Source organism: Rana temporaria, chromosome 8 (assembly GCF_905171775.1).
Source record: "Rana temporaria chromosome 8, aRanTem1.1, whole genome shotgun sequence".
NCBI classification, from domain to species: Eukaryota; Metazoa; Chordata; class Amphibia; order Anura; family Ranidae; genus Rana; species Rana temporaria.
In genome coordinates, this window is record NC_053496.1 from 29823591 (window position 1) to 29851300 (window position 27710).

At 45.8% G+C, this 27710-nt stretch overlaps 1 protein-coding gene across 1 annotated transcript; it reads left to right on the top strand.

Moving 5' to 3' along the window:
* Window positions 1–26322, top strand: TIAL1 (TIA1 cytotoxic granule associated RNA binding protein like 1). The gene is made up of 12 exons (XM_040361472.1): window positions 1–153; window positions 7799–7895; window positions 8933–9082; window positions 11154–11208; window positions 12098–12185; window positions 14074–14149; window positions 16706–16814; window positions 16892–16987; window positions 17936–18020; window positions 24507–24630; window positions 24861–25006; window positions 25093–26322. Exons 1-12 carry the CDS (start codon window positions 125–127, stop codon window positions 25211–25213), a joined length of 1176 nt encoding a protein of 391 aa, XP_040217406.1. The 5' UTR covers window positions 1–124; the 3' UTR covers window positions 25214–26322.
* Window positions 26323–27710: the final 1388 nt, after the last annotated feature.

The following is a 27710-nucleotide window of genomic DNA, read 5'->3' on the forward strand; positions in this document are numbered from 1 at the left end:
CTGCGCAGTGGGCGGCCTCTCTCTGACTGGTCACCACCGCGGCCGCCATTTTCCACCGGGCCGGACGGAGCTTCCCTGTATTTCCTGCACCGGGAGCCTGTACCCCCCCTTCCCCCCGGCCAACATGGACGACGACGGGCAACCCCGCACCCTGTAAGTACCCGGAGCACTCACTGCCTGCCTCAGGGGCCCCTCTCACAGTGTAGCATCGGCTGCAGGGGGCCCCGGCCTCATAACGAGGGTTGTGGAATATTGCATGTATGTGTGGTGGGGATGTTCAGGGCTCATGGCCTACTACATACTGCACAGGGGCCCTACGTGGTATGTGCTGCTACTTGTTGAGCAAGGGGCCCCAGGCCTGCTTCTCATTCTACATGATTCCAGATGGTGTAGTCAGGACACATTATACTAGGGGCCCAGCACTATTTTCTGGGCCCCTGACGGTATAGTCTGGGCTCCCAGCCTGGCACGTATTGTTATGTACCAGGGGTGGTCTGCATGCCCCGGCGCGTATTGTGCTGGGGGGGTCCGCAGGCCAGGCGCGTATTGTTCTGGGGGGGTCCGCAGGCCCGGCGCGTATTGTGCTGGGGGGGTCCGCAGGCCCGGCGCGTATTGTGCTGGGGGGGTCCGCAGGCCCGGCGCGTATTGTGCGGGGGGGGTCCGCAGGCCCGGCGCGTATTGTGCTGGGGGGGTCCGCAGGCCCGGCGCGTATTGTGCTGGGGGGGTCCGCAGGCCCGGCGCGTATTGTGCTGGGGGGGTCCGCAGGCCCGGCGCGTATTGTGCTGGGGGGGGGGGGGTCCGCAGGCCCGGCGCGTATTGTGCTGGGGGGGGTCCGCAGGCCCGGCGCGTATTGTGCTGGGGGGGGGGTCCGCAGGCCCGGCGCGTATTGTGCTGGGGGGGGTCCGCAGGCCCGGCGCGTATTGTGCTGGGGGGGGTCCGCAGGCCCGGCGCGTATTGTGCTGGGGGGGTCCGCAGGCCCGGCGCGTATTGGGCTGGGGGGGGTCCGCAGGCCCGGCGCGTATTGTACGGGGGGTTCCGCAGGCCCGGCGCGTATTGTGCTGGGGGGGTCCGCAGGCCCGGCGCGTATTGTACGGGGGGTTCCGCAGACTTGGCGCGTATTGTATTGGGGGGGGGGGGGGCTCAGCAGGCCTGGCGCGTATTGTATTGGGGGGGGGCTCAGCAGGCCTGGCGCGTATTGTACTGGGGGGTCCGCAGGCTTGGCGCGTATTGTAGGGGGCTCAGCAGGCCTGGCGCGTATTGTACTGGGGGGATCCACAGGCTTGGCGCGTATTGTATTGGGGGGGCTCAGCAGGCCTGGCGTGTATTGTACTGGGGGGGGTCCGCAGGCTTGGCGCGTATTGTAGGGGGCTCAGTGGGCCTGGAGCGTATTGTACTAGGGGGTCCACAGGCTTGACTCGTGTTGTATCGAGGGGGTCCGTAGGCTTGGCGCTTATTGTATCGGGGGGGCTCAGCGGGCCTGGCGCGTATTGTACTGGGGGGATCCACAGGCTCGGCGCGTATTGTATTGGGGGGGCTCAGCAGGCCTGGCGTGTATTGTACTGGGGGGGGGGGGGGTCCGCAGGCTTGGCGCGTATTGTAGGGGGCTCAGTGGGCCTGGAGCGTATTGTACTAGGGGGTCCACAGGCTTGCCTCGTGTTGTATCGAGGGGGTCCGTAGGCTTGGCGCTTATTGTATCGGGGGGGGGGGCTCAGCGGGCCTGGCGCGTATTGTACTGGGGGGTCCACAGGCTTGGCGCGTATTGTATGGGGGGTCCGTAGGCCTGGTGCGTATTGTACTGGGGGGGGTCCACAGGCTTGGCGCGTATTGTACTGGGGGGGTCCACAGGCTTGGTGCGTATTGTACTTGGGGGGGGGGGGGGGGTCCATAGGCTTGGCGCGTATTGTATTGGGGCGGGGGGTCCGTAGGCTTGGCGTGTATTGTATCGGGGCGGGGGGTCCGTAGGCTTGGCGTGTATTGTATCGGGGCGGGGGGTCCGTAGGCTTGGCGCGTATTGTATCGGGGCGGGGGGTCCGTAGGCTTGGCGCGTATTGTATCGGGGAGGGGGGTCCGTAGGCCTGGCGCGTATTTTATCGGGGAGGGGGGTCCGTAGGCCTGGCGCGTATTGTATTGGGGGGCTCAGCAGGCCCGGCGTGTATTGTAACGGGGGGGTGTCCGCAGGCCTAGTCAGGTTATATTCAGATAGTGATTAATCTTTGGAATAATACATCATTCACATGGGTGTAAATAATGCTGTGTGCAACATCAAGGCTATTGCCACATTCAGACCACTGTGCCTGGCACCATAGCCTGCCACTCTGTTCAACAGCATAGGATGCAGCCTCCCACTGTTGCCTTGCATCCTTTGTTGCTAGGACAAAGGTGGCCTAGTTGCTAGAATACAGGAATTCGTTGCTGCCTAGCCTCCTTGGTTGCTAGGATGCAAGTGGGCCCTGGTGCTTAGCATTCTTGGTTGCTAGGATGAAGGCATCCCAAGCCGCCTAGCCTCCATAGTTGCTAGGATGCTGGTGAACCCTGATGTCTAGCTTACTTATTACGTGGGATATAAGTGGGCCCTAAATTATTGGAGGCAGGCTTCCTGATCTGCCTAGCATCCTTGGTTGCTAAGATGCTGTTGGCCTTTGATCCCTAGCATCCTTGGTTGCTTAGGTGCAGTCGGCCCTTGATAGCTATAATGCAGGCATCCCATGTTGCCTATCATCCTTGGTTGCTAGGAAACCGTTGGCCCCTGATGCCTAGAATCCTTGGTTGGAGGCATCCCATTCTGCCTAGCATCCTTGGTTGCTAGGATGCAGGCAGACTCTGGTTGCCAGGACACTGGCGGCCCCTGATACTTTGCATCCTTGCTCGGATGCAGTTGGTTACTAATTGCATGGATGCAGGTATCCCATGCCGCCTAGCATCCTTAGTTGCTAGGATGCAGGCAGACTGGTTGCTAGGACACTAGAGGCCCCTGATGCCTAGCATCCTTGCTTGGATGCAGTTGGTCACTGATTGCATGGATACATCTTTGGTTGTTAGGACGCTGGTGGCCCCCAGTGTCTAGCATCCTTGGTTGCTAGGCATCCTTGGCTGCTGGGATGCAGGTGGCCCCAAGTTGCTTGTACCACCTAGCATCATTGGTTACAAAGATGCAGGTTGCTAGGATGTAGGTGGACCATACTACCCAGCGTACTTGATTGCTAGAGCACAGATGACCCCAGTTGCAAATTCATGAGGTGGTGCACGCCCACAGTGACCTCAGCAGTCATTCATAAATGTCTTGGTGTAGGGCCCAGAGGAAGGAAGCACAACCTGCACATAGGGACCGGGCATCTCAAACTCCTAGAAGGGTCGTCAGCAGAGATCGGAGGAGTAAATTTGAACCCTTTTCTTTGTGGACTACTCTGTTGTAAAACTTTGTTCTACGATTGAAAGTCTCTTTAATGATTCACCGTGTAAAATTTGTTTTTTCAGGACTGCTTCAGTTAAAAAAAAAAATTTTTTTGTAAGATGACCATATGATTTTAAATGCTGAATGCAAAAGGTTTTAAACCTCACGTTTAAAGTGGTTGTGAACCCGAAAAACAAAAACAAACCCTGTAAGACAAAAGCATAATGAGCTAGTATGCATCGCATACTAGCTCATTATGAAATGCTTAATTTAGTTTGAAGCTGTTTCAGTGATCCCCGAACACCGCTGTGACCGGCGACATGTCTCTGGGTTATTTCCGGGCTCCAGTGCTGTGATTGGCCAGAGCTGCAATGACATCACTCCCGCGAGCTGGCGGGCACGGCTGCTAAAAAAAAAAAGAAAAGCATGTTCTCTTTTCTCGGCAGTGTGTACACTCGGGTGGCGCAAGATTCTTGCCACGAATCTCGTCAGGAAAAACACGTTTTTTTTCCTGACGAGATTCTGGCCTGTGTGTACAGGGCTTAAAGCGGATGTGCCATGGGAAAAAAAATATTAAAAGCCAGCAGCTACAAATACTGCAGCTGCTGACTTTTAATATTAGGACACTTACCTGTCCTGGAGTCCAGCGTCGATCGCAGCAGAGGACGAGCGATCGCTCGTCTCTCTGCTGCTCCCCCCATCCACGCTGAGGGAACCAGGAAGTGAAGCGCTGCGGCTTCACTGCCCGGTTCCCTATGGCGCATGTGCGAGTCGCGCTGCGCCCGCCGATTGGCTCCCGCTGTGTGCTGGGAGCCGAGTGTTCCCAGCACACAACGGGCGACAGACGGGAAGTCAGAAAAACCCGTCTTTTGCCCGTAGTGTGTGGCCGGAAGTGGGTGCAAATACCTGTCTTTAGACAGGTATCTGCACCCCCCTCCCCCCTGAAAGGTGTCAAATGTGACACCGGAGGGGGGGAGGGTTCCGATCAGCGGGACTCCACTTTAGGGTGGAGAACCGCTTTAATCTGTAGGTCAAAGTGGTCTGTAAGAGTTTACAACCACTTTATCTCAGAAAAGTCCCTTCTGTTGCTCTCAGCAAAAAAAATAAAACCCTGATAGGTGTATATTGCTTGAAAGTTATAACATCTAAAAACCATGGGCTATATTCTGGAATTTTATTTTTTATTTTTATATACTTCTAATGGTGATTAGCGCCTTAGTAGTGGGACTGCGATAGTGCAGCAGGCAATCCGACACTAACTGCCGCTGGAGGATGCTAACTGACAATGACATCTCCAGTGACACTAATACAGTGATCAGTGATAATAATACCATACACTTACTGTACAAATGACACTGGCTGGAAAGGGGTAACATCTAGAGCAGGGATTTGCAATTAGCGGACCTCCAGCTAATGCAAAAACTACAATTCCCATGAGGCATAGCAAGACTCTTAACAGCCACAAGCATGACACCCAGAGGCATGATGGGACTTGTAGTTTTGTAACAGCTGGAGGTCCGCTAATTGCATATCCCTGATCTAGAGTAATCAAGGGGTTAAATGTGTGCCTAAAAATGATTAGTGAGTGGTGTTCAGTGTGTTGGTGTCCCTTCTTTGTAGGGAGAGAAAAAAAAACAGCACATGGCTGCTGTATGGAGAGAGCTCTGTGTTTACCAACACAGGTCTTTCTTCTGTCAATCGCTGAGCCGATCAGCTTGTGCTGCAGCGAATAGCAGCAACGTTTTCTAGGTCTGCACATAGGAGCGGACCTGGAAGAAAGCCGCAACATACAGGTAGGTAATTGTGCCTGTCGACTTGCTGCAGTAAATGTATTGCAGCAGGTCCGCAAGCAGTTAGACACCTTTCACACTGAGGCAGTTTTCAGGCGTTTTAGCGCTGGAAATAGTCTGAAAACTGCCTCTGAGTGTGAAAGCCTGAGTGCTTTCACACTGGGGCGGTGCCCTTGTGGGACGTTAGAAGTCCTGCAAGCGGCATCTTTGGGGTGGTTTGTCAAGAGCTGTATTCAGTGCTTCCAAAAAGAAACTGCGCTTTACTGCTAGCGCACGGGCGGTCCCAGTGTGAAAGGGGTTTTTAAAGTCCATTTGTTACAAAATCAAATGTTAAAACCACGTAAAAATATTTGAACATTTTTGTCAAGCTGTCAAATGTTCTGATAATTTTTGTACAAAAATGTACTAGTGTATAACCAGCTTAAAGCGTTGGTAACCTTGGTCTATTACGGTCCAAACTACCTCCTTTCTTCACATTACAATTTTCTTATATGTCATGAGAACAAGATCTTGGCATCAGCGGAGAGGAAGGAGAGGTCGTTTGCCAGTCACTCATTCTTCAACCTTATTCCAAGTTCCACCCTGGTCAAGTTTGGACACGTGTAATGCAATGTGAAATACCTAGCTGTTCAGTGGTCAGAGCCGGTCACATGGTCCTCCCAGGGAACTCGCAGTCATGCTCTGAACTCTGAGTTCACTTTTCTATTTAGTATTTATTACAGCGGCGGCATAGTGTTGTCGGTGATATATTGGTGTTGTGCTGAGGGTTCTGTACTCTTTAGGCATGCAGAGACTGTATGACATTAGGAGGCATTCCACTTATGGAGGAGGACTTGGTTAAGTCTGCAAACTGAATGGCAGTCCTTCTATATATCTTTGCGCTTTTGTAGTGCTTCTGTATGTTTGCCCATACGTTTATTAAAGTTTTTAACTTGGGGCTAGTTTACACCACGTGCGTTGCATTGCTTTTTTTTCTGCATACAAAACGCACAGAAAATAGGTTTCATGGCATTGTTCACATCAGTGCGTTCTGGTTCCAGAAAAAAGGTAGAACATTTTCCTGCACAGAACTGTACTGGAATGTTCTAAAATGAATCAAATACGCTGGAACACCCATCAAAAAAATATTACAAGCTCGGGCTGCAGCAGTAATGGAGCCATTTCTTGCAGTACTACTACTTTGCCACTAGGTGCCCAGCATCACTCAACCAGTCTTAAAGAGGAAGTAAAGCCTAAAAAAACAAACAAAAAAAAACTGCAAGACAAAGGCATAATGAGCTAGTATGCATAGCATACTAGCTCACTATGTAATACTCGCCTCCGATCGAAGCCCCCACAGCCACCCTCGTACACCGCTCGGGCAGCCAGCATCTCTCCCAGGGGTTACTTCCGGTTATCGTGGGTCCGGAACTGTGATTGGCCAGAGCTCCAATGACATCACTCCCACATGCCGCCAGTCACAGCACAGGCTCCTTTAGGAATGGCACGCGCCGTAGACATTGGTGCCCGTCATTTCTGTAAATATCTCCTAAACCGTGGAGGTTTAGGAGATATTTCGAGCACCTACAGGTAAGCCGTAATTTAGGCTTACCTGTAGGTAAAAGTGGTTGTACAGTGTGTACAACCACTTTAATTTTGGCGTTGAATTTTGATTTAGTTATAGTCTTTTTTTCACTAAAATGCCATTTTAGTTTTAGTCATCTACAATGGTTTTAGTCATATTTCAGTCCAGTACATGTTGGTCTAATAAAATAATTTTGTTAACTAGAAATCTTATGTGTTTAGTGAATACGCAGCTCGCCATCAGAGCATGAAGTGGCTCTGTAGGTAAAGAGAATGGGAGAGAAGCAGCGCCAATCTAAGTGCAGTATGTGAAGCAAAAGGGTCCATATATTGGGTATTGCACTTACAGGATAAGACCAAGTAAAAGACAGTGAAGTCCCTCTTGATGGAGAGCTGACTTTTTAGACCACATCTATTGTTTTTATTTTTTACTCCTTATTTTGGACAGATAATTTTATGACATTATCTTTTTACTTCTATATATTTTTCACTTTTTGATCTTATGTTTTTATACTATAATTCATTGCCGTTTGTGTCGTGAATAAACCACCACTAAGGTTATACTTAGTTGAAGCTGGTGCTGTGTAACAACCTGAATATTTTACTAGACCCCTACGATTACATATACTTGAATATATTGTCTCTGGACTGGCATCTTGGTGGTAAAGGCAGTTGAAGTTACATGCCAATTTCCTGTGAAAGTTAGATGCTCTATGCACACTAAAAATCTCCATCTCAGGAGCAAGCAAGAGAGGGTGGTTATGTTTCCACATACATACAGTGGAACCCTGCAGAATAGACATAGTGACACTAAAAAAGTCTGAGCACAGAAGCCTTCTCCAAATAATAATAATTTGGAGGAGGCTGAGAGCGATAGAATGTACTGCTTTGAGTCAGGAACACAAACCTAGATTTTTTTTTTTTTTTTTTTTTTTTTAAAGAGTTGATGGCCCTTGTTTTAGCTTTTTTAATTGGACTGGGGCTTTGAGAATTTAATAACCTAGACATTTAATTTTAGAGCCAAAGTCATTCTTTTATTTTGTTTCTTCCACAGGTATGTAGGCAACCTCTCTAGGGATGTAACGGAAGTCCTGATTCTTCAGTTATTCAGTCAGATTGGGCCATGTAAAAGCTGTAAAATGATTACAGATGTAAGTAAGGCCATATCTTGCTGTTTACATGTGTTGCTCCATGTTTTGCTGCTTATCAATGTTTACCACTGACTCCATGTCCTGCTGCTTACCTGTGTTTACCTCCTTTTTCATGTCCTGCTTATCCGTGTTTACATGCCGCTCCCCGTTTTGTGTTTATGCCTGTTTACATCCAGACCCATGTCCTGCCGCTTGCCTGTTTTTACCTTTTGCTCTGTGTTTTGCTGCTTGTCTGTCTTTTCCTCCTTTTCCGTGTCCTGCCGCTTGCCTCCTTTTCCGTGTCCTGCCGCTTGCCTCCTTTTCCGTGTCCTGCCGCTTGCCTCCTTTTCCGTGTCCTGCCGCTTGCCGCCTCTTCCGTGTCCTGCCGCTTGCCTGTCTTTTCCTCCTTGCTCTGTGTTCTGATGCTTTACCTTTTGTTTACCTCCAGTTGATTTGAGAGGTCTTGCTTCAATAACTTGGAAAATTTAACCTGCTGAACTGCTTTTTCATATTAAAATGATTGCATTTGGACTGGAGGTTATGGCTGATGTAGGGGTGGGTGAGGAGAGAATGGAACTGTGGGTGGAAGTTATGGCTTATATGTGTTGAGCGAGGAGAGGCTTATATAATTGTAGGTGGAAGTTATGTAGTGTTGAGTGACGATATACCTATATATTTGTACGTGGAACTTATGGCTGATGTGGGGAGCTTGAGGAGATGGATATGTTGATCATTGATGCCAGTGTGAAGAGATGCAAACCCAATTGGAGATGGAGAGTGCAATCGATGTGTGTGTTCTCTCTCTGACTAGTGAAGGGGCACATCCATATGAGCGCCCCCCTACCATGTGACATGTGATTGAGTTCCCGAGCAGCAGTGAGTGAGTGGCTTCCCTTTCTGGGAAGGTATTTGGAAGGGCGTTCTGTCTGCAGTGTAAACGTTTTGTGCTCTTCATTGAACGATATGTCTGTCTGAAAAAGTGCAAGGTGCCAATGAGGATGTGTTTAATCTGTTTGTCTTGTGTGTGTGTATAAAGACTTTTATTCTCTGAATTTTAGCAAACGGACGGTCGGAGGGTGGCAGCAACTACTGGCTTCTCTGCCATGCCGAATAGCAGCAATGACCCTTATTGTTTTGTGGAGTTTTATGAACATAGAGACGCTGCTGCTGCATTGGCAGCAATGAATGGGCGGAAGATCTTGGGAAAGGTGAGATGGGTTTATGATTTGTGTGGAGAGATGTGGCATGGATTTGGTACTTTGGCTTTTGCCGTAATGCTCTATAGGGAATCCAGATGTTACTCCTTTTTTTTATGTAAGTCTCTGTACTTGTGCTGTGGTGGTGCAGCCTTAGGGTCCTTTCACACGGAGCGGACCGTTTCTGTGTCCGCTCCGTGTGTCCGCCAAAACTCAGCGGGGATCATCCGTCATCCCCGCTGAGCTGTCGGCGGATAGGGCGGTCCCCGCACACGGTGCAGAGACCGCCCTGTCTCTGCTCCGCTCTCCCCTATGGGGGATCGGATGCAGACGGACCGTCTGTCCGTCTGCATCCGATCCGTTCCGCCGGACGGAAGAAAAATAGGGTTTCTTCCGTTCGCAAAAGCGGATCCCGACGGACGCGGATGGTCGCGGACGTTAGCGGATACTCCATCCGCTAACGGACGCGATCCCATAGGGATTCATTACAAGTCCGTAAACGGACTTGTAATGAACGGACGAACGGTCCGCTAGTGTGAAAGAACCCTTACTGAGCTCTTAGATCCTGGCACTACTATCTACTGTACCTTGTATCTATTTGTCCCTAGATGTGCCCTGTTCTCCTTGTCCTAGTGGAAGAGGGTGGGGTGTCGGTAGCAGTTATGGGGTTTATTGTACAATCTGCACCAGAAAAGTTAGGTTTCACAGTAATTTATGCTGATCTTAAAGTGTACCTAAATCTTAAAGTGAACATTTTGCTATTTTATGGGGAACCTCTAGAAATGCTCAGGTCTGGTAGTGAGTTTTTCCTTTGTGTAAGAACTTCTGCTTTTTCCCCCATACAAGTCCTAAAGAAATGCAAAAGTAGCTCAAACCAGTCTAAAGCGCGTCAGGAGAAGGTCAGCTGCAGGTCAAATACGCCGCCTAGGTGAATTCTAAATTATCTCAGCCAGCTTGGCCCAAATGAACGATGTCCCTCTCTAACATGTGAGGCCGCTGGATGTGCGGTATAAACGGTTTATAGCTGAGGCTACATAGAGCATATCGGGTGCGAGCTGAGATTTCCGGTCTTTTACCCGGAACACATTAGAGTTCATCTGATCGTCGCTCAGCCAATCAGAGAAAGCAATGTATACAAAGATTCTGAGAGGTTGTGACTTCATCAGCCTGTGCCTCTGACTCAGCCAATCACAGGAAACTGTCTTTATTGATAGAATACATCACTTTCTCTGGCTGGCTGAACAACGATCTTGTGTCCTGGGTATCAGACAGAATGTCTCCGCTCCAACCCAGAACACCTCACCTCACATCCAGTGACTTCAAAGGTTAATTAGGGACATAGTTCATTTGGCCCAAACAAACTATGTAAAATCTAACAAAAGCTGGAGTTTCAGCTTTAAAGTCCAACTCCAGGCAAAGGAGACAAATACCCTTGTGATGATGTATCCAAACACTTTCAAGGGTTATGTGCTTCTTTTTGCTATGGGATATAAAAATCAGGTGTTATTCTTACTAACGATGAGCTCTGGCGTAATCGCACACTCCACGTGCGGAGCCCGCCAGGAAGTCTGCACGACGCTGCGCTAATCACAGGCAGGGAGACATTGTCCCGATGCTCGGCTGCAGAGAATGTCTCCCTGCCAGTGATTAGCGCAGCGCCGTGCAGACTTCCTGGGGGGCTCTGCACGTGGAGTGTGTGATGACGCCTGAGCTCATCCCTACTTCTTACCGCAACCTTCGCTCCAGCAGTGACCGCCTGAAATTTCCTCTCTAATGCCTCATTCACACAGGTCCTGTATTGCACATAAGGGCCCACCCACTGCCCTGAGAATTAAAGGACAGAGTGCTGTAGGAAGGGTTAGGATAATTGATATAGCCTCCTCTTCTACCCTTTGAGTTATTTAGGGAATGGGGGCACTGCAAGTGGGTTGCTTTTTTCCATCACGCAGTTGGGATTTAAAATCTAGAAATTGTTGGTCGTTTGTGGGAGGGGGAACAGTGGTTGCTTGTTGGTCAGAAGCCAGTGCTTTCTCCACTATAGTCTCTTCTCTGTGCTAATCCGCTATCTGCTTTTTTTCTGCAGGAGGTGAAGGTGAATTGGGCCACAACGCCCAGCAGTCAGAAGAAAGACACATCGAGTAAGTATACAGTTGAGCTAGGGACATAACACAGCTGTCTCCTCCATTGTGGCAGCAATCATCTTCACTGTATGATAGTGCTATTAATCCCTTTTTGTTGCAGGCCCCTCCAGCAGGAAAGGGGTTAAGAGAAAGTCTGGCCGATAGCATTTACAAGTCCATGTGCTGTTTAGGCTGCCTCTCTTGGTATTCTCTCTTAATTTATCTTAATTTAAAACACTTCTATTCCTTACTACATTAAAGTGGAGGTTCACCCTTTAAAACAATTTTTGACATCACACGGAGCCGCGCCATCCTACCGACAGAATGCCGGTGTTTTTTTTATTTTCTCAGCACATACCTCTTAATCAGGATTTTAAACTCACGGCGATCCCGCGGGAGTGGGCGTTCCCAAGCACTGCCTGTGATTGACAGGCTTCTGAACGGCGCATACTGCGCGTCACAGGTTGCCGACAGAACCCGAACGTCGGTGCGCAGGCGCCGTATAGAGCCGCACCGACGTTCGGGTTTTTTCGGCAACCTGTGACGCGCAGTATGCGCCGTTCGGAAGCCTGTCAATCACAGGCAGTGCTTGGGAACACCCACTCCCGCGGGATCGCCGTGATTAAGAGGTATGTGCTGAGAAAAAAAAACAACCACCTGCATTCTGTCGGTAGGATGGCGCGGCTCCGTGTGATGTCAAAAATTGTTTTGAGGGTGAACCTCCACTTTAAGTGTTTTCAGATTCTCCAAACGTCAATTGGACACTGGAAAGTGTATCTGAAAGTACCCCCATTCATGTTCTATTGATAACTGTTGTGTGTGTAGCTTCAGCTAGCACCCAGTTCTGTTTACAGCCCAGTTCGGTCTCTCTGTGAAGCACACTGATTGCATACATTTCTCTCTGCAGATCACTTCCATGTATTTGTTGGAGATCTGAGTCCAGAAATTACCACAGAAGACATAAAATCGGCTTTTGCTCCATTTGGTAAAATCTCGTAAGTATTAGTGAGTTGTTTTAATCTCTCTCATATCTAATACAACATGGTTATGTACATTGTACGTATTTGCCCAATGATCTGAATTCTCTGTTTGTTTCAGTTAAATCTGATATGTTATATTATGACTGTATATATATATATATATGTATGTAATAAAGCATTGGAGACTTGTGGCTGTACAGACAGTCCTCAGCCAATTATTTGTCAGGGTCTTGGGTCCTGGTACAGCTGGTCTGAGACCGCTATTGGCATTCCTGCTGTTTGATGGGAATGTCATGGTGTGTGGCACGGAAACCGGCGCACCCTTCCTAATTCAGTAAGTATGGGCTGATGGACATACCTAGTATTTATCTGTCTATCTATGGGAGCAGTTCGCTGGTGAACAGCATGACCTGTTTGCAATTCCTTTTGTGCCTCCAGATAGCAACCATGGTGAATTTGGAGAGCTAATGAAAAATATTTGGTGATAATTGTAGCAATCAGCAGATCACCAGTGCTGGGCATGCTACGCACCTTTGCTCTGTCTCCATGTGACATGAGCTGATTATTGTGATTATAGCGATCAGCTGATTACCAGTTACGGACATGCTCTGCACCATCTCTGTCTCCATATAGGGATCAGCTGGATCACCGGTGCTGGGCATGCTCTGCATCGTCGCTCTGTCTTCATATAGGGATCAGCTGATCACCAGTGCTGGGCATGCTCTGCATTGTCGCTTTGTCTTCATATCGGGATCAGCTGATCACCAGTGCTGGGCATGCTCTGCATTGTCGCTTTGTCTTCATATAGGGATCAGCTGATCAGCAGTGCTGGGCATGCTCTGCATTGTCGCTCTGTCTTCATATAGGGATCAGCTGATCACCAGTGCTGGGCATGCTCTGCATTGTCGCTCTGTCTTCATATAGGGATCAGCTGATCACCAGTGCTGGGCATGCTCTGCATTGTCGCTCTGTCTTTATATAGGGATCAGCTGATCACCAGTGCTGGGCATGCTCTGCATTGTCGCTCTGTCTTCATATAGGGATCAGCTGATCACCAGTGCTGGGTGTACTCCACACCATCTCTCTGTCTTGATGTAACTTGTGTTGAATATTGCTGTGTGTCTCTGGGTCACTGTGCAGGTGTAAGGATTCTTGCCTCCCTCCCACTCATCATTAAACATAATAGCATTCTGATTATTTTGCAGAATGGCTGCTATATGGACACTCTCTTGAAGGCCTAACTGCAAGGAACTGTGCACACTGGAGTCAGTTGTAGATTTTTTTTTTCTCATTTCTATTTATTCTTATTTATTTTCTACTGGTATAATCAGATTTCTATGACACAATACATTTCTGTGTTAGTTTTGTTGTTTTGTACTGGTGTGCTGAACTATTGTTCTTTAGTTTTATTCGCCTTTCTTAAATTTTCTGAAAATGTCAATTTTTCAAAATTTACAGCTGCCCAAACTCCAAAATGGTGGTAAAGAATTGAGCAAGAAAAATAAAGAAATCTGTTAACAGGCCATGTATGCCTTTTAATTCCTATTTTTCCTCTTTTCCATTTTGATATTTTATATATTCTACAGCCATTGATATTAGTGAGTGCATGGTGAGCCAGGGCTTAGTGCTAGACTAGAGAGAGACCATATTTTATTTTCTAGTGTAATGGTTAGGTTGCATGTTTAATACAAAGTGTTAATATTAGAATTCTGTGCTGTAGATATCATTGATCTCTAGCAATATGTCAGAGCTGCTTAGAGAGTCAGTGCTCCTAAGACTAGATTAAGGATAAAGATGGAGGAGGAATATCTGCCAATAACAGTGTGTGTGGTTCCTTTAGTTTTTATTTATTGCTTATTCATCTTTGTGCCATGAACTTATCTCTGTGATCTCTTTTCCACAGAGATGCCAGAGTAGTGAAAGACATGGCAACGGGGAAATCGAAGGGTTACGGATTTGTTTCTTTCTACAATAAGTTGGTAAGTGTCTTGTGTGTTCATTGCGCACATGTCCAAAATATTCATCTCCTTCTAAAGTCATCTCCCGACGTGACGGAGGAAAAATTAGAAGCTCTTGGATTTATTTGTTATTTACAAACTTTTATGAAGTGCAGAAATAAAGTATAAGGCTCCATTTGCATCTAGGCGATTTGATTCGCAGGCAGAAGCGCCGCGATTCCATAATCACGGCAAAAATGCAGAGCGTAGTTGTTAATGGCACCCCCATCGTGGCAAAAAAAAGCTCCTGCTTCTTTGTGCTTGGCGGTCTTGCCGCGATTGCTGCACGATTTATCGCACTGCAACCGTGGAAAAATCGCACTGTTATAGCAAGTGATGGTATCGCAAACGCGCCCTACGTTTTGCCGTGATTTTGAAAATAAGGACAGAATTGCGGCGATTCTGCCCATGATTCAAATCACCTAGGTGTGAATGGAGACTAAATTCCAACATACAGAAAATATATCAAAAAGTTCAATAAGTAATCGGGGGGGAAGTAATGATGCATATTGGCTGTATAAAGCGTTAAAAACATAGATATCAAAAATGAAGTTAACAGAAAAAAAAAGGGCATCTTCAAGTTACAAATATATTTATTGTACTTCAGGTGCATCTAATATATAAAAAATGATGCTAGAAAGCCACTCAGCCTAAGGTAATGCTGGGTACACGTTTTTTTTTTTTTTTTTTCCTTTCAACCCAGTGGGCTGAATGGGGAAAAAATAAAAACTTACAGATCGCCGTACTTAACGCATTAGATCTCCCCGCTGTGACTTTTATATCCTGACGGGACTGCACCCCCGCCAAAACAGCCACTGGCTGCGAGTGCTGATTGGATGCCTGTTTTCCAGTATGTTTGATTGACAGAAGCCACTTGTAAGATGTGCAAATGGCCCCAAAGTTAGCTGGTTACTGCCGAACCGACTCTTTTGGCCTCCGTGTGTTACCTCGCTTAAATGAGACAATAGATAGTACAATACAAATGGCGTTATCTGCGTTAATCTTCTGTGGGTAAAGGATACAAGAACCACAGATCCCATTTAGCATCAAGACAGGATTTAGAATAGTGTAAAATATTTGTTCCATCAACATAATCGCATCCATTCTAGAGAGAATTTATGAGAAAGGGCTAGCCTCAGACTTCCAGTGATATGCAATGACCCAAGTGCATAGTCCGACATAAAGTGTGTATTAATCTCTCTGGAGGGCACGGGAGATCAGAAGTAGTGGAAAACTATAAACATTGAACCAGAGTTAAAGTAATCTGTTCACCCGCTAAATTGGTAATGAGCTTATTATACAGGATTTGTGTAGAAGCAACAGTATGTACAGCACTTTACATGAAGGCAGACAGTACAGTTAAGCCTCGTACACACGATCGGATTTTCTGACAGGAATTGTGTGATAGCCTGTTGGCCGAACATCCGACCGTTTGTACGCTTCATCAGACAATTGTTGTCAGACTTTCCGCTGATAAATGTTGGATGGCAGGATTATAAATTTTCCACGGACAACTGTCAGATTTTCCTAGCTTGTCTACTAAAGGCCAAAATAGAAACGCGCTTGCTCGCCAAACACGACATTGGCAGAAGGTGCCCAAAGGGTGGCGCTAAGAGCTGAAAAGCCACATAGTACGTTTGTGTTTGTTGGCCGACAATTGCGTGCCGTTTGTATGCAAGACAAGTTCCTGGCCAACGCTCTTAAGACAAAAGTCTGACGCTTTGTCTGCAGAAAATCCGATCGTGTGTACGAGGCTTTACAATACAATTCAATACAGGAGGAATTGGAGGGGGCCCTGCTCGTTAGAGCTTACAATCTAAAAGGGAGGGGCAAATGATACAATAATAAAACATTTCCTGCCAGTGTAGGGTTATTTTTTTGCATTCCCAAAAGGTATGAAAGATTGAACCAACTTAGTGACAACTGCGAAAGCACTGCGTTGGGACTTGGGGATATATAGTAGAGAGCTTAAGCAGAGTATAGTACCACCTAGTACAGTTTTAATGCTGCATCTCCGAGATCTGGTACTTTTCCTGGGATTGGCCCACAGTGTCCCGCTCTTTCAGCTTTTTACTGATGTGTTCCCTGGGCGGACAATCTTTCACTTATGCCTTGGTACCAGAACTCAGGGGAAATGTTCCTTAGTGGAGCCTAAAGCTTCTAACCCAACTTTACTTCCCCACTCCAAGGCCCCTTTCACACTGGGGTGGTGGGGGCGTCAGCGGGAAAGCAACGCTATTTTTAGAGGCACCTTTCTGTCGTTTTAGTGGCGCTATTCGCCCGCTATCGGGGCACTTTTAACCCCCGCTAACAGGCGAAAAAGTTTAAAACCGCCCGCAAAGCGCAGCTGCAGTGACGCTTTGCCATTGGTTTGGTAGTGCTGCCCATTGATTCCAATGGGCTGGGGCGCCTGAAAGGGGTCTAAAGATTGGCTAGAGTTCCAGTGTCTCACTGATAATCTGCTGGTCATTGTGGCACCATTTTTTTTTGTGTTCAAGTTTTCATAGCAGTACTCTTACCTGTACCTTTTGCTCCTAGGATGCTGAAAATGCCATAGTACATATGGGAGGACAGTGGTTAGGTGGCCGACAGATCAGAACTAACTGGGCAACTCGGAAACCACCCGCACCAAAAAGCGCACAAGAAAGTGAGTAGTGCTCTCGGCTTTCCAGCCACATTTTTATAGCTTGGAGCTTTTCTGATGTTTCTGCTTTTTTACTTCAGGTAATACAAAGCAGCTGAGATTCGAAGATGTTGTGAACCAGTCCAGTACAAAAAATTGTACAGTATACTGTGGAGGGATCGGATCAGGTTTAACTGGTAAGATGCTTCCATTCTCATACACTCTGCTGGGGGCGGTTAGGCGAACGATTTTAGGTTTTTATTTTTCTCCTCTTGACATGAGTGCTTAAAGTGATTGCAAAGTCTTGTTTTTTTCCTATAAAAATAATAAACATGTTCTACATACCTGCTCTTTTGCAGTGGATTTGCACAGAGCAGCACAGATCCTCCTCTTCTTGGGTCCCTCTTCTGTAATCCTGGCCCCTCCTTCCTGTCGAGTGCTCCTACGGCAACCCGCTTGCTATGGGGGCACCCGAGCCAAGTCCCAGCACCCTGTATCCATTCAGACACAGAGCCACGGCCCCTTCCCACTCTCTCCCCTGATTAGCTAGCTTACTTTGATTTACAGCAGCGGCAACCAGTGGCGTCGCTGCTGTGTCTCAGCCAACCGAGAGGGAAAACGGACGGCTGAGACACTCGTGGGCTCAGGTAAGTGTTAGGGGGCTGCTGCACACAGAAGGCTTTTTATCTTAAAGCGGAGGTTCCCCCTAATTTTAAAGTATTCCTTAATCAGACCGGCTCAGTGTCTATGCCAACAATTTTCTATCCATACATTTTTATATTATTGCCATACCGTTGTTCTGGTGTCTGAAGCAGGCACTTCCTGGTTAACCTCCCGCGGGAGTGGGCGTGTCGCTTTTTCTCCCAGCGCCCCAATGTTTCCTGGGACTAGTTAGCAATGTCTCCTAGGAGCACAGCGTCACGCTTCCCACATGGGTTTGCAAGGGCATTTGCACACAAAGTGAATACATTTCCTTTGTGCCTATTGAGGAAAAAAATCTGAACAGAAAGTTGTACTTGTAGTTCAACTTTAAATGCGCTTTTTCTGGCTTTTCAATGACACTATGTCCTAAGTAATATAGAAATTTCCTGACTCCCAGCTGAGAGGATCTATTACTTATTACCCAACTTTTATTTTCATTACAGAGCAGCTAATGAGACAGACATTTGGCGTGTTTGGACAGATTATGGAAATTCGAGTTTTTCCAGAAAAAGGCTACTCTTTTATCAGGTGAATACTCCATAATAATGTGGTTTTTGATTGTTAAACACATGTAAAAGCTCAGTATCTGTATTTTTGTATTTTTTTTTTTGTTTTACTCAGTGTATTATATTTGTTTCCTATAATTTTGAATTCAATATACGTAAGCAAAGTCGTATATGGTGGTTCTGCTCAGTTGTTACAAGTCTGAAGCAGCCAACTGACTGAAAACCTGGCACGTTACAAGACGCACATTGCACATATCCTGGAACAACACACCACTAAATGATTTGTTCTGATGTTTATGACTATTGCATTTGCGTGTCTGTGAAGCAAGAAGATTTGGGTTGAGCTGCTGTCTGATGTACCTGGTACACAGTTGTACCTCGCTTCTCTGTGCTACTTGTCAGTAGAGCAGATCCGACTCTGCTTTCCCAAATGTGTCATCTTCGCATAAGCTTCCCCCCTCGGGGCTAGAACCATGTGCTGTTTGCCGCCACACTGCCTAACTTTTGGGTATAAACCTGTTGGGCCTGTATTCCTATGTTAGTCGGCCAAGAACCTGTTCTGGCATTCAAGGACCCAATTTTTCTGATGAAATGGCTTTTGACTTTCACATGTATGCATACCGTATTTTCACAAGCTGTTTCCTCTGTCCCAACTCTGATTATGAGCCTAGATTGTCTTCTACAATCCGTTAGGGTTAAGGGGTGTCTGAGAATTTGTGAATTTCTTTCTCCTTTTATGGAAGACAAGCACACAGATTTGCAAGCTGATATGACAGAGTGCAAAGATTACAAATTCTCTTCTCTAGCTGAGATAAAAGTAATGTTGAATTTATAAGGATTTTAGCGGCAGCCATTGTTTAACTTCTAAAAAATGCTGAGCCACTGGCCCAGAACGAGCTTACAGATTACAAAGTGTGATGCAAGAATCCTGATCTGTGTACTACATCTCTGCTTCCTAAAGGATTCAAGCCTATCAGAGGAGCAATACGGGGAGGCTACTAGCATTTTCACAACGAGAAATGACAGCTTACAAATGTCTTACTACATGTTTTCTTCAGAGCATCAGCAAATTTAGTTTGTGTGTATGTACACAACTATGGCCCGGATTCACAGAGAACGGGCGCACATTACGCCGCTGTAGTGCAAACCAATGTACGCTACGCCGAGCAATCATGGAATTCAGAAAGCCAGTGTTCTCAATGCTGCGTCGGCGTGGCGTAGGTTTCGAGGGCGCAGGCCGGCGTAGGTGGAAGTGGGCTTGCCCCATGCAAATGATGGTTTGAGAGCCAGACAAGTACGTTGAACGAACTGCGCATGTGTCGTGGACGCATCCCCGTGCGCATGCTCATAACTACGTCGGAACTACTACCTAAGATACGCCGGATCACTGCCTACGTCATGAACGTAATCTACGCCCATCCAGACACACGTCCAACATAAACTACGTAAAAAACGCCAGCTTGTGTTCCCTGATGCAGACCTTTACATGTCTGCTGCTGAGTTACACCTCCTTTATGGGGCTTAAAGCAGAGGTTCACCCTAAAAAACATCTATGTACCATCCCAACCAGCATACTAGCGTCAGCTACAGTATGCCTTTTTTTTTTTTGTTGCGCTGTATTTACCGTTTAATCCTTCAGTTTCTTTTCAGACTCCCGCGGGGAGTAGGCCGTCCTATGAAGAGGGGAACATGATTGACGTCTGGCTATGGCGCGTCACGTGTTTCCGAAAATAGCCGGACTAGGTCTCGGCGCTATACGGCACCTGCGCACGGACTACGAGCTGACTGCGCAGGTGCTGTATACAGCCGAGTCCTATTTTGGCTATTTTCGGAACGTGTGACGCGCCATAGCCGGACGTCAATCATGTTCCCCTCTTTTTTATTGAACACGAAAAACTCTCAAACAATTTTTTCATTGCGCTACAAAAAATAAAGCCAATATTGGTGAGGACACATAGGTATCAATGTTAAGTGATTGTACGTACAATCGACTATATCCAGAGACACTTATACGATAGTATATTAAAGCAGTTGTGTACGTAGTTCTTTGGTCCCTGTGCAGATCAAGTGTGTCCTCTGCATGTCCAGTGCCCTATTCTTACTCATGATTTTTCTATGAACCTACAGAACTTCACAGGTTGCTTTCCTGTGATAGTCATGTAATTTATTTATTTTTAGGATGGCAATTTGCATATACTCCAGAATGTCATGAGTTATCAGATAAATTGCAATTAATTGCAAAGTCCCTCTTTGCCATGAAAATGATCTTCATTCCCAAAAAAAATTCCACTGCATTTCAGCCCTGACACAAAAGGACCAGATGACATATAAGCGATTCCCTTGTTAACACAGGTGCCACGGCTACATAGTTACATAGTTAGTCAGGTTGAAAAAAGACACAAGTCCATCCAGTTCAACCACAAAAAACAAAAAAACAAAATAAAAAACACAGTAAAATCCTATACACCCAACTCCATACCCACAGTTAATCCAGAGGAAGGCAAACAATCCCAGCAGAGCATGATCCAATTTGCTACAGCAGGGGAAAAAATTCCTTCCTGATCCCCCGAGAGGCAATCGGATTTACCCTGGATCAACTATACCTACAAATCTTAGTACTCAGTTATATTCTGTACATTTAGGAAAGAATCCAGACCTTTCTTAAAGCAATCTACTGAGCTGGCCAGAACCACATCTGCAGGGAGTCTGTTCCACATTTTCACAGCTCTTACTGTGAAAAAAACCTTTCCGTATTTGGAGGTGAAATCTCTTTTCCTCTAGACGTAAAGAGTGCCCCTTGTCCTCAGTGATGACCGTAAAGTGAATAACTCAACACCAAGTTCACTGTATGGACCTCTTATATATTTGTACATGTTGATCATATCCCCCCTAATTCTCCTCTTCTCAAGAGTGAATAAATTTAGTTCTTCTAATCTTTCCTCATAGCTGAGCTCCTCCATGCCTCTTATCAGTTTGGTTGCCCTTCTCTGCACTTTCTCCAGTTCCCTGATATCCTTTTTGAGAACTGGGGCCCAAAACTGAACTGCATATTCCAGATGAGGTCTTACTAATGATTTGTACAGGGGCAAAATTATATCTGTCTCTTGAGTCCATACCTCTCTTAATACAAGAAAGGACTTTGCTCGCTTTGGAAACCGCAGCTTGGCATTGCATGCCATTATTGAGCTTATGATCAACTAAAACCCCCAGATCCTTCTCCACTACAGATCCCCCCAGTTGTACTCCCCCCTAGTATGTATGATGCATGCATATTCTTATTCCCCAAGTGCATAACTTTACATTTATCAACATTAAACCTCATCTGCCACTTAGTCGCCCAATCAGACAGAGCATTGAGGTCGGCTTGTAAATTGGAGACATCCTGTAAGGACGTTATTCCACTGCATAGCTTGGTGTCATCTGCAAAGACAGAAATGTTACTTTTGATTTTTAGACCCAATATCATTTATAAATATATTGAAAAGTAAGGGTCCCAGCACTGAACCTTGGGGTACACCACTGATAACATTAGACCATTCAGAGTAAGAATCATTAACCACGACTCTCTGAATTCTGTCTTTCAGCCAGTTTTCTATCCATTTACAAACTGATATATCCAATCCTGTAGACCTTACCTTACACATGAGCCGTGTGTGCGGAACTGTATCGAACGCTTTTGCAAAATCCAAATATATCACGTCCACAGCCACGCCTCTGTCCAGGGTTTTACTTACCTCTTCATAAAAGGAAATCTGGTTTGTCTGACAACTTCTGTCTTTCATGAATCCATGTTGTCTGCTGCTTAAAGCGGTGGTTCCCCCTAAAACTAATTTCTAACAATAGATTCGTAAGACCCGTTACACTGCGGGTAGGCTGGCTTTTTTTTTTTTTTTTTCGTACATACCGAGATCTCCCCGTCTCGTCCCTTGGCGGTGGGCGTTCCTAGTTGATTGACGTTCCTCGGACGGGCGCGTACGTGACGTCACGACTTTCCGAAAGAAGCCGAACGTCGCTGCGCATGCGCCGTATAAAGTCGGCTCTATACGGCGCATGCGCAGCGACGTTCGGCTTCTTTCGGAAAGTCGTGACGTCACGTACGCGCCCGTCCGAGGAACGTCAATCAACTAGGAACGCCCACCGACAAGGGACGAGACGGGGAGATCTCGGTATGTACTAAAAAAAAAAAAAAGCCAGCCTACCCGCAGTGTAACGGGTCTTACGAATCTATTGTTAGCAATGTGTTTTAGGGGGAACCACCCCTTTAAATAGTTTTTTTCCAGCAAGAACTCATCCATGTGGTCTTTTATTAAACGTTCCAGATCTTCCCAACTATAGAAGTTAGACTAACAGGTCTATAGTTACTTGGTAAAGACTTTGTTCCCTTTTTAAATATGAGCACCACATTGGCCCTGCGCCAATCCAGTGGTACTATTCCTGTCTTTAATGAGTCCCTAAATATTAGATACAGTGGCTTTGAAATGACAGAGCTCAACTCACCTAGGATCCGTGGATGGATGCCATCAGGTCCAGGTGCTTTATCCACCTTTATTCTGTCTAAATATTTCTGGACCATATCACTTTTGAGCCATTGTGCCACGGCTGATAAAGTTAGAACAGATTGGAAGCTTTAAAAGCAGAGTGGTGCTTAAAATCATTGTTCTTCCTCTGCTAACCATGGTTACCTGCAAGGAAGCGCATACAGTCGTCATTGTTTTAAACCAAAGGGGATTCACAGGCAAGGATATTGCTGCTACTAAGATTGCACCTAAATCAAGATCATAAAGAACTTCAAGGAGAGAGGTTCAATTGCTGTAAAGAAGCCTTTAGAGCATCCAAGAAAGTCCAGCAAACGTTAGGACCATCTACTACAGTTGATTCAGCTGCCAGATCCGCAGGTGCAGGGCTTTCTTAGGAATAGCAGCAGGCAGGTGTGAGTGCATCGGCACGCACAGTGAGAAGACTTTTGGAGGATGACCTGGTGTCAAGAAGGGAAGCAAAAAAGCCACTTCTTTCCAGGAAAAACATCAGGGACAGACTTGTATCCTGCAAAAGGTAGAGGGATTAGACTGAGGACTGGGGAAAAGTCATAATCTCTGATGAATCCCCTCTCCAATTGTTTGGGACATCCGGAAAAAACCTTGTCCAGAGAAGAAAAGGCGAGCGCTACCATCAGTCCTGTGTCATGCATACAGTAAAGCATCCTGAGACCATTCATGTGTGGGGTTGCTTCTCAGGCAAGGGAGTGGGGGGCTCACTCACAATTTTGCCTAAGAACACAGCCATGAATAGGGAATGGTACAAAAACATCCCCCAAGAGCAACTTCTCCCAAGAACAGTTTGGTGACGAGCAATGCCTTTTCCAGCACGATGGAGCACATTGCCATAAGGCAAAAGTGATAACTGGGTGGCTTGGGGAACAAAACATCAACATTTTGGGTCCATGGCCAGGAAGATCCCCAAATCTTAATTCCATTAAGAACTTGTCAATTCTCAAGGTGTGGGTGAAAAAACAAAAATTCTGACAAGACTCCAAGCATTGATTATGCAAGAATGGGCTGCCATCAGTCAGGATGTGGCCCAGAGGTTGATTGACAGCATGCCAGGACGAGTTGCAGAGGACCTGAAAAAGAAGAGTCCACACTGCAAATATTAACTCTGCATAAACTTCATGTAATTGTCCAATAAAGTGACACTTATAAAATGCTTGTAATTGTACTTAAAGCGGGGGTTCACCCTGTTAAAAAAAAAAAAAATGTTTTTTTTTTATTATTCCATTACTTTCGGCATCGTAGCGCGAGCTACGGTATGCCGGTCCTAAATTTTTAATCCCCGTACTCACTGTGCTATCGTTGATTGAAGAATCCGGGGAATGGGCGTTCCTATGGTGAGAGAAGGTGATTGACGGCCGGCCCTGGCACGTCACGCTTCTCCGGAAATAGCCGAAATAGGCTTGGCTATTCACGGCGCCTGCGCATAGCCTGTGCGCAGGCGCTGTGAATAGCCGAGACCTACTCCGGCTGTCTTCGGGGAGCGTGACGTGCCAGAGCCGGCCGTCAATCATCCTCCCTCTCCATAGGCACGCCCATTCCCCGCGGGAGTCGGATTCTTCAATCAACAATAGCACAGTGAGTACGGGGATTAAAAATTTAAGACCGGCATACCGTAGCTCGCGCTACGATGCCGAAAGTAATGGAATAATGAGGTGAAGGAGGGTGAACTACCGCTTTAAGTACACCATAGTATCATCTGACAAAAAGATCTAAAAATACTGAAGCGGCAGACTTTGTGAAAACTTATATTTGTGTCTTTTTCAAAACTTTTGGCCACGGCTGTATTTGTAATTGGCACGTCTTGAGTTTAGATTTGGAAGTTTTGGATAAATGGTATGGCTTGCCTATTCCAGGACCCTGAAGCTCATATGGTAGTTTTTCAAGTATAAGCAGCATTAGGTTTTAGGAAGGCTCTTTATTCCATTTAATAACTCTATATTTCTCTCTTGTTCTTGTAGATTTTCCAGCCATGACAGTGCTGCACATGCTATTGTGTCTGTAAATGGCACCACCATAGAAGGGCATGTTGTGAAATGCTACTGGGGTAAAGAAACCCCAGACATGGCAAAGGGCTTCCAGCAGGTCAGTATTGTGCTTACCAACAATAAAGGGTTGTCTGCTGTCTGCAAAATGTTGTTTGTTTGAAAAGCATTCCCCATATGTGTTTTTTTTTTGGGGGGGATTTTATAGCTTTATCCTACTTCTGCCTCTTTCTCCATTCCCATTCAGTTTCTCTAATATGAGAGTCCGACCATTGCAAATGTCGTCACGATCCTTGCTGTACCTTACGATTTATGTCTTGTGTCTTCCAGGTGGACTATTCTCAGTGGGGCCAGTGGAGCCAGATGTATGGTAGTCCCAGTCCCCAGCAATATGGCCAGTATGTGACCAATGGATGGCAGGTGCCATCTTACAGCATGTATGGACAAGCTTGGAATCAGCAAAACTTCGGAGTTGAGTAAGTGACCTGTTATTGGTCTTAACTGGAAGTAGAATTTTTATATGGAAACTGCTAACTCCTAAATTTTTGTTTCTGTAATGTAGACAATCGCAGTCTGCTACATGGATGGGTGGCTTCAATGCCCAGGCTCCACCACCAGCACAGGGACCGCCAGTCCTACCAAACCCACCCGGGTACAGTATGGCCAGCTATCAAACACAGTGAAAAGGACTTTTCTACGAGTGGGTTCACCAGAGGAGACAAACTGGCTGAGGGGGTCCTGACGTGAAGAAAAGGCCAATATTCATAGGCAAAATATTTATTTCAAGCTGAAACTTTTCTGGAAACTTTAGCACCACTCGGCTTTAAAAGGACATGACTTTCTAGAATTTGCTTTTTATGAATCCTTTCCCCCGGAATTCAGGACTGGTCTTACAGACCCAGCTTTCTTTCTTTGTAAAATAAAAGCCATTTGATGGAACTGGCTAGAGAAATGTTTCACTAGAAATTCAGCGGTTTTTTATTTTTACCGGCTTTTACTTTCTTTTTAAAGACATTTTTTTGATTTTTAACCTGTAGGGTGGGGTTTAGGGTGGTCACTAAAACGGGGGAATCGGATGCCCTTTTTACTATTCAGCCATTGCTGTTGGTGTTCCATTCGATCATGTTCACTAAGTGCTGCTGGAAGAAATGCGTTGTGGAAGTTAACGGATCCCGTATATCTGTCATGCAGTTATCTGCTTGTGTCCACAGTCATCTTCCGTTCTGCCACTTGTGTACACACACACAGGTTAAGCCAGTATCCTGATGTGGCAGCTTAAGGATGAATCCTTTTTATTTATTGTCACATGGTAACCCTTATCCTTATACTTTGGGGTCCCTTCCCTTTCCAGTTGTGTTTGGCTGCCCCAGTGCTCTGTCCTCAGATATGGAGCATTGTGCCTGCCTGACCCACCCATGGTCTAATGGTTTAATTGAGCTCCCAAGGATTTCATCACCCCTGTATATAAGTATAGCTGCTGTCTACTAGTCTGATTTCATTACTCCAAAGGTGAGCAATGAATATATTCTAAGAAAGAAGCCTTAATTTCAATTTTCTAAACGTTTTTATTTGTCACCTTCTGTTGTTGCAGAAAGTTTTGGTATGTAAATACCTTGTTTGATCTTATTTTCAGCTGTTTCTAAGATGTTCGTTCTCCTGCATTGGTTAAAGAGGATGGACGTATTGTCCTGTGTTGGCCTATATACATAATTTTCTTTTTAATAAATCACCTTACATACCTTGCAAATGTGCCATTTAACTGCTATGTGATAAATGGTATTTGTGGATTTCACCTTTTTTGCTGAGTGGTTTCTGATTATAGGTTGATGACAGGCTGTAGTAGCCCCTTTCTGCTTGATGTACCTGGAGCGTGGAAGAGGCCTCTGGTGTACCTACAGTGGCAAAAAAAAATATTGATCCCCTGCATATTTTGCAAGGTGCCCACTTGCAAAGAAACAAAGGGTCTATAATGATTATTGTAGGTGTATTTTGAATGATAGAGACAGAATATCAACCAAAAATCCAGATTAAACGCATGATACCAATGTTATAAATTCAATTGCAGTTCAGTGAATAAAATAAGTATTTGATCGCCTACCAACAAACAATCATTTCGGCACCCATAGACTGGCAACAGTATGTGGTACGCAGATTATTTCTGTTAATTTAAAAAGGTGCTCCTAATGACAACTCATTACGTGTATAAAAGACACCTGTCCACAGAATCTTTCTTCGATTTAAACCTCACCATCATGGGCAAGACCAAAGAGCTATCAAAAGACATCGGGGACAAGATTGTTGTAGACCTGCAAAGGGCTGGAATGGGCGACAAGACCATCAGCAAGAAGTTTGGTGAGAAGGAGACTAGGGCCGAAACAACTAATCGATTATGAAATTAATCGATTACAATTTTCATAATCGATTAATCGGCCAGCAACATAATGGGGTTAAAAAAACTAAAATTAGCCCTTTTACAGTTAAAAAAAAAAAAGCAAATCGCTACTGTAAATATTACTTTCACTGTCCCACGGTAAAAAAAATGAACCCCTTATAGTAGCGATTATTTGCTCTTTTTGTACTTAATTTTTATTTATTTTTTTAACCCCATTATGTTACTAAACATCTCAGGCCTGGGCTCACACCTCTGTTTTTTGGTGCTTTTTGCAGAAACACACTACAGTTCAGTTACATGTTTTCCTATGGGACACGTTCACATCCATGATTTTTTTTCAGCTGCTGCGTATTTGGAAAGGGCAAGGACTTTTTAACGCAAAACGGTGCCATTTAGTTTTTTTTGGCTCAATATACTTCAATGGAGAAGCTGCAGAAAAGCATGTAATGTGTTTTTGCAGCAATTTGTGTTTTGTAATCTGCCCAACAACAAATTGTCCCAAAAAAATTAAAAAATTTTTTTCCTAAAGCTCTTATCCGATTAATCAAAACAATAATCGGCCAACTAATCGATTATGAAAACAATCGTTAGTTGCAGCCCTAGAGGAGACAACTGTTGAGCGATTATTCACAAATTGATGTTTTTTTTGTATTTCTTCCATCACCCTTTGGCTGGAGCGTCGTGTAAGATTTAGCCTCATGGGGTAAGGATGATTATGGGAAAAGTGAGGGATCAGCCCAGAACTACACAGGAGGAGCTTGTGAATGACCTCAAGGCAGTTGGCACCA

Excerpts from the sequence above, each read along its gene's own strand:
- TIAL1 (XM_040361472.1), top strand. The coding sequence starts at position 125 with ATGGACGACGACGGGCAACCCCGCACCCT. Across the intron at positions 16,988-17,935 it reads GATCGGATCAGGTTTAACTG|AGCAGCTAATGAGACAGACA; the intron begins GTAAGATGCTTC and ends TTTTCATTACAG. Across the intron at positions 24,631-24,860 it reads TGGCAAAGGGCTTCCAGCAG|GTGGACTATTCTCAGTGGGG; the intron begins GTCAGTATTGTG and ends TGTGTCTTCCAG.